Source organism: Penaeus monodon, chromosome 37 (genome assembly GCF_015228065.2).
Source record: "Penaeus monodon isolate SGIC_2016 chromosome 37, NSTDA_Pmon_1, whole genome shotgun sequence".
In the NCBI taxonomy this organism is placed as follows: domain Eukaryota; kingdom Metazoa; phylum Arthropoda; class Malacostraca; order Decapoda; family Penaeidae; genus Penaeus; species Penaeus monodon.
Genome location: NC_051422.1, coordinates 21,846,015 through 21,853,514, shown reverse-complemented (window position 1 = coordinate 21,853,514; position 7,500 = coordinate 21,846,015). Strand labels below are relative to the sequence as shown.

Here is a 7,500-nt window from a genome sequence, read left to right as displayed (position 1 = left end):
CTGTATCCATGAATTGTCTGTGAACTAGGCCATTTGTAAACCAATGACTGGCTGTTTTTTTTTTTTTCAGTAAATAAGAGCACAAGTATTCAACAAGTGTTTGTAAGGGTAATGCATGTGCGTGTAGTTTCTTAGTGTACAGTTATAATGAGTCAATATGCCATGGATTCCTCCCACCAGGATAATACATGTCTCCCCTCTGAGGTGCCTGTGAGGGAAATGTAAAATTGAGAAAACAACTGTATTGTCAGTTCCATTTCTTAAAATTAACATTTATGAAAATGAAGGTATACTGGTAAATATATTAACCCCTTTGATCCAGATGATGTGATCATCTTGTCATGAAAAAATTTGGCCTTGGGTGAGGGACGTGAACATGTTGTCATGGGAAAGTCTGGCTGTGGGCTGGGGTGACTTGAACTTGCTGACATGAGCATTTTTGCTGAAGTCCGGTGTAATGGGAAAGACTCACCACGAGTGCACAGACCCCTTGGAGGGTGATTAGACTCCTTTGGCATTTAGTTAGGGGCTTTTGCATTATTTCCATTGATAAATGAGTATAATGTAATGTCCATGAGCCATGAGTGGAAGAGTTCTGGCATCAGGGAGGATGCTATTTCTTTAGTCATCATCCTATTCCTGGCCACTGTGACTGGTGGCACAGGTTTTAATACAGAAAATGAATATTACAAAAAACAAAAACAAAACATAGATGACAAAATTTTACTTGTTATTATTGTTGCACTGAATTATAGACTACCTAGAAAGATGATATGGAGTCTATTACCATCTGGATAAAGCAGATCACGTTATAGAGTCTTGCCACCACACACATGTTCGTGTGCTCCTGGCCGACAGGCTGCACACCTTTCAAAGTGTCTGCTCATGTAAGCATAGTGCTCATATTTTGGGGCCATGTGATTGTTGTGAAGCATCCAGATTCTTTGGGTTAAGTTTGTTTCTTGCCAGCATGCCTTTGCTTACACCGTCTATTTCTAGTTTTGATAAGCCCTTCTGAGGGAGAACTGAATCTCAGAAATATGCTCCTGTCAAAGACCTGGATAACATACTATATATACAGACACTCCCATTACAGTACTATTTTCAATCCCGTAAATTGATTCAAGCTTGATATTATCCTGTTGGAGATGGGAATAGATTTGGTAGCTTGGTTCTTGAGCACTATTCCCATCTCCATGGCACTACTAATGGGTTCTGTTTCACAGCAAGTGGTGCATGACATGGCCTTTTTTGCTATCATTCATTCATTTATAATACAAGAACCAGTTTTATATTTGTCATCTTTTTTTATGTCTCTACATTGTGAGGTATATTACGTTTTATTAATATTGTAGTCAACTGAAATTGTAGTATAGAGTTCATATCATCTCATTATGCTTTTACACATAGTTTGATAGAAACATTGTTTCTGTTGAAAAAAAGAAACAAATTTCTTATTCTTAAAATTTACTAAGAAAGTAAGGAAGACCATTACTATAAAAGAGAAAGTGGTGAGAAAGAGGAAGGCAATTTGTGCTTTCAGCTGCAGGTGCCAAAGCTCAACACAGCGATACTGGCACGGGCACATTGCAGCATCTGCACATGGTTCACGACTGCTGTGATAAGAGTCATTTATCTTCAGAGTTGGAGCCATTGCTGTTCAGGAGACAATCCCACCCCTTTGGCAGGTATTTTCAGTGTTCCTCTAACCAGGTGAAAGGTCATAGACAATAAAGCCATAAAGCAATGGTCACACTAGTTTGGATTGCCACACCAAGTGTCTGTCAGCTACAAGGCAGGATTAGTCACACTATGCACAGTGTCCCCCTATAGAGAAACACCATCCCAGGAAAGACCAAAATGTCTACAGTAACCTCCTGGAAAATAGATGTGGATTCTATAAATGTCACTGCATATCAAATGAAAAAATTCAAGAAAGACACTAAAATTAGAAAAGCCAGCCCACCCATTTTATTAATTACCATACATCATACAACCATGCCAGCTACCAGAATACTCCATATGTCAACAAAAGTAGAACGTCCAACAGTATTCTTTACAATAGCAAATACCACTATTAGTGTAATTAGTAATGTATGAGATGTAATTATGGACTGATAAAAAAATTTAGGTGGAAGCAAATACTATAACTGAAATTGGGTGAATAATTATTTCTGAGCCACCTTATGATATAGTCTGCAGAAGTTCTTTTTTTCATCTTTTTAAAAAAAATTGTATTATTTCACTTGATAGTATTGTCACTTTTATGTAATATCCATGTAAGTGAAGAATGTTTGTGAAAGAAATTATCATTCGAATGAGCCATTTGTGAAGAGCAATGGCTGCTGCACAAGTAAATGACGATGCAATTCTTTCGATGGTGAAAGTATTTTATATGCTTGAATCACTGGGTTTTATTCTTAGTATAGACAAAAAAGACATAAATTTTATAAACAAAGAAGAGCAAACGACATGACCTAAATAAGATAAAGAGCATATGAAAACAAAAGAAATAAGAGCTATAATCAACACATGGGTAGAAAAAGTGTCCCGCACAGACAAGAGTAGAGTTTTTTGATAAAATTGGAAAATACTATACAATTGGGTTTTTTCTCTGAGCAGCTTAATTAGTATAATTCTATTTATCATATGTATAACACTATTTTGGAGATTTCTTTGGCATCTATTATTCTCAAAGTACCTTTAAGATCTGAGAAAGGAGTTTGCTGCTTAGATGAACAGAACTGTAACCCTAATATCCATTTATTTTTTAAATGTCCTGCACTTGCTCTCTAGCCACAAAAAGTCATTAGTGACCTTGTAGGCCAATTCACTTTCTTCAGAAATGTATTTTACTATGCTATGAATATCATTATTTTTATAAGTTATAGTACTATTGTCAGCAATATCAACATATGTTTACAAGAAGGTAAGTGACAAGAAACAATGTAAAGTCAAAGAAAGGCATAATATATGAGCACGTGTAAAAGCATAATTCTCCAGTGCATGGCATGTATTATATGCTACGTGCATTGGGTAGCGGAAAGACTGTTGTCACAGCGGGATGAAGAGGAGTTACTTGGGCTTTCTGTACAGTATAGAAATCACTTCAGCCATTTGATTGTTTTATCTCTGAGGAAGTATTATAATTTGGTACCTTTATGCATAAGTGATGAGCTTTCATTTTAATGTATTTTGTGCATCTTTGTGATTTAAACTAAACCTAATGTATTGATAATGTCATAGATATAATTCAAGAGCCACAAATAACATTAAATATTATAAATAGAGACACTCCCTTGATACTCCAGACAACAAATGACTCAAGTTTCACGTTGTAGGACAAACTTTCATGAAGTGTAACAGTACTGAAAAATTGATGTGCAATAAGTTGGATGGTAAAAATTTTATCAAGGTTGTTAAGTCTATGAAAATTTTTGTCACGAAGTCATACTGAAAAATATTTGGATTGGCACTTGGATTACTGTATTGTCATACTTTCCTCTCTGTATTGGAATATTCAGAGAGTTGTGCAGAAAGAACTGTGCTGGGTGCATAGCCCGGGAGTAGGCTGACTATGTCATGGCAGGATGAAGAAATTGTAATTTTTTACTTATTAATGAAGAATTTTTATTGTTTAACTACTAGATTTCATTATTACTTTTCATATGCTTTGGACTTGTTTTTTTTTCTCTACTAAGTATTTTAAGCTTGTAAATGATCACAGAATATATTTGCATCAGAGGAAAATCACATATATGCATTATAGGTGATCAACTACATGAGTAGTGCCTAGCTGACACACATAGTAACCATTCCATATGTAATGCAGTTGGTGGGGAGTCAACACTTGTATGACAGCTAGGGACGACAAGGAGCTGGTTGAACACTCAGTGGTAAATTACTTTTTGGTCGTGTAACTAGCATAAAGTTGGATCTTTCATCTTGCAGAATGTAATTAGGATAATAATTTGGACTTTTGCTGATATGACTGAACTCTATGTATGACATTGTTGATTATGTAAACAATTTGGAGAATGGTTTGCTCCAGCAAACATTGTGGACACTCATATTTCCTGTAGAAGTGTGAAAATGAGCATCTTGGCCAGCATCAAAGTTAAGATCTGTACCAGTGTTTACCACTTAAAGTAAGTTACACTCTGAGAATATTCATGTTTTTTTCAAGACCCCTTTATTTTTTCTGAAACGTAAGTTGAAGGCAGTATGAGTTAGAATATCACAGCTCATACAGAGGTCATATATGGTAGCATGTGACATTGTGACATGCCCACTCTTGCACTAGTAATTCCAGTGTGGTGTGCGTCAATATGTCATGGCATACTGGGCTCCAGTTCTGAGTAATCATACAGTGTAACACATTTATGTATAAATATGATAAAGTTATGTGTAAGTTTGATATAAATTATTAGTTTGAAATATTTCCTTTCTTAGATATGAAATTTAATGATATGACAGATTATTTTACATTTTGTTAAAATTTCTATATAGCATCTTTCATTAGATTGTAATATGAGATAGTGCCAGACTGTAATAGTATCTGTAAGAAGTCTGAACATTTATATTACAGTAGGAACTATGCCACACATGAGAATATATGTTTTTTTAGTACTATTTGTTAACTGAAGTAAGTATACTATGGTTGATGTGATACACAGTGAGATATTGATCCTTAGATTGAAATATGTAATGCATTCTCTGCAAGTAATTCTCTGGTAGTATTTGCTCCAATGTGCCTATAATTATCTAGAGCCAAAAAAAGTTAATGATATTTCTTGAGGACATAATGTTACTCTTAGATTACAAATATAGTAATAGTTTTTATTTTATGTTTCAACTCATGCTTTTTTCATAGTAATACTAATTTAATAATTGAGATTGAATGGACTATACGTCCAAGAGCAATTCAGTAAATATATGTAGCCTAGTTGTCTTGCATCACATGGTGCTTGGATAGAGTGCAGGACTCATTCCAGTAGATCTTTGGAAAAGATTTCTCTTTTTGGAATTAAGCTGGTATGGTATAAACATGTGTATCTATGAAGTATGAGAAGGTTACAGCGAAGATTGACATGAATATATAGAAGTCAAACAGTTGAATTAGAATTTACTATGAGTTAGACAAATCAATATTGATAATGGTTTTCAGAGTAAAGGATCAGATTATGATGGTAGCTGTTTGCATTAATGCTTTATAGACTTAAGATCTTTTCAAGTAATCTGTTGGAATTACTATTTTTTTATATAATTGTCATGTAAAATCATTTCATTTGAATCTATGAATCTAGTGTCTGCATAAAAATTTGCATGCCATTATGCAGAACTATTGAACTATATCTAGGAGATCCTGATAATTTTTAAAAAAGGGAAAATGAACCTTTTTACATTTGCTTATAGATCTTAATGATTTTTCCATAGATTCAATTGGCATTTTTACAATAAGAATATAGTTATGAAAATAGTATTTAAATTCTTATACATGTCATGCATTAATATTTTCTACCATCTGTTTATGTCAAACCATATGCAATGGCAGTATCAATCATTCTTATAACAGGATGAATTTGAAAATGATTATCTTGAACTTATTCACAAAGAGACAAGCCAATATATTGTGAAAACAGGCATGAGTAATTAGTGAAAATTGATATTAATTCTTCATGTAATAACAGGATGTTTTTCACTGTTGAGTAACAAGTGAAGAGAATTGGATGTAATAACCATTCGTTCTTTTGGAATCTTTCATAAATTTCTCAGGTACCATTTTACAAGCCTATAATTTGCTGAACATAGTAATTGGATGTATAGAATTAAATGTAATGCATGGAAACATGCTTTACAGTTGATGAGAAAGAAGTCAGATACATAATGCTTGTTCCATTAGTTACTTCGGTGCCTTTTACAGAGTCATGTTGACTAAGTAAATGATGGTAAACTGTCAGCAATCCTAACGAGTTGTGATCATATGGATGAAAGTGTACATTGCAAAAGGAGCATGCTAGGTATATTACAGTGATAGAATTAAACATGCAACCACACACAAGTGAGATCACATGAGAACAACAAGATGAGCACATGCTAGGATTCATATAACAACACATATTCCACACTGACACACACACCAAGATGACACACCACACACAACAAGCACAACAAACACACACGCTAATACAAACACAGTCAGAAACACACCACAGACAACACACACACACAGTCAGACACAACGTCAGACACACACACTGTCAGACACACACACACACAGTCAGACACACACACACACAGTCAGACACACACACAACACACAGTCAGACACACACACAGTCAGACACACACACAGTCAGACACACACACAGTCAGACACACACAGAGACACGAAACAGACACACACGAGACACACAGACACACACACACACACACACACACACACACACACAGACACACACACACACACACACCAACACACACACACACACCACACACACACAGACACACACACAGACACACACACAGACACACACACAACAGACACACAGACACACACACACAGACACACACACAGACCACACACGACACACACACAGACACACACAACACACACACCAACACACACACACACACACACACACACACACACACACACACACACACACACACACACACACACACACACACACACACAGGACGCGCACACACACACACACACACACACAGGACGCGCACACACACACACACACACACAGGATGCGCACACACACACACACAGGACACACACACACACACACACACACACACACACACACACACACACACACACACACACACACACACACACACACACATCTGTTGATCACCTCTGAGATTTTACACTGTACTATTATATGGAATTTGCGTATAGGGTTGGAGCTTACACTTTGGAGTGAGTAGTATGATGATGTAATTGTTTTTTTAATCTGGTTGACTCGTGTATTTTTGATAATGGTTTAATTGAATTCCATAAAATACATGTCATGTGCAGTGAAGTTATTTCTCATTCTTACCTTGATGTTTGTAATAAATTGATAAAATGTATGGGTAGGTCACCTGCCTGAAAACCAGTTGCAATTATTCACATTGATTCTTATATTCTGCTATCGTAAATTGCTACTGTAGTGTGCAGGTGTACAACCAAATTTGTTCAATTGCAAAGTCTGTATATTTATATACATTTGTGTGTTTGTATATTGGCCTTATAAAAGTCAGTGGAAATATCATCTGTTTTTTTATCTGTAATTTTAATGAAGTATTGAAAAATTTGATCATCATGGAGAGATATATTATTAAACTACTTTGTTTTCTCCCTTCAGGTTTCATGTGTAGCCTGTGGTCAGAATACTACCTATGGGCTGACTACAGAGGGACATGTCCTAGCATGGGGTGACAACAAGTGGGGCCAACTTGCTCATGATCCTAGGTTGGAAAATGTTGTTTTTACAAAACTGCTGA

General features: G+C 35.6%; 1 protein-coding gene across 1 annotated transcript in view; it reads left to right on the top strand.

Annotated features, from left to right (window-relative positions):
* Positions 1 to 4,656: 4,656 nt before the first annotated feature.
* LOC119596244 (secretion-regulating guanine nucleotide exchange factor-like) overlaps positions 4,657 to 7,500 on the top strand; it is an 11,099-nt gene continuing 8,255 nt past the window's right edge. Inside the window, exons 1-4 of the mRNA XM_037945410.1 lie at positions 4,657 to 4,722; positions 5,576 to 5,648; positions 6,914 to 6,934; positions 7,327 to 7,468. Of these exons, the coding sequence (XP_037801338.1) occupies positions 4,657 to 4,722; positions 5,576 to 5,648; positions 6,914 to 6,934; positions 7,327 to 7,468 (302 nt within the window). The remainder of the gene's footprint in view (positions 4,723 to 5,575; positions 5,649 to 6,913; positions 6,935 to 7,326; positions 7,469 to 7,500) is intronic.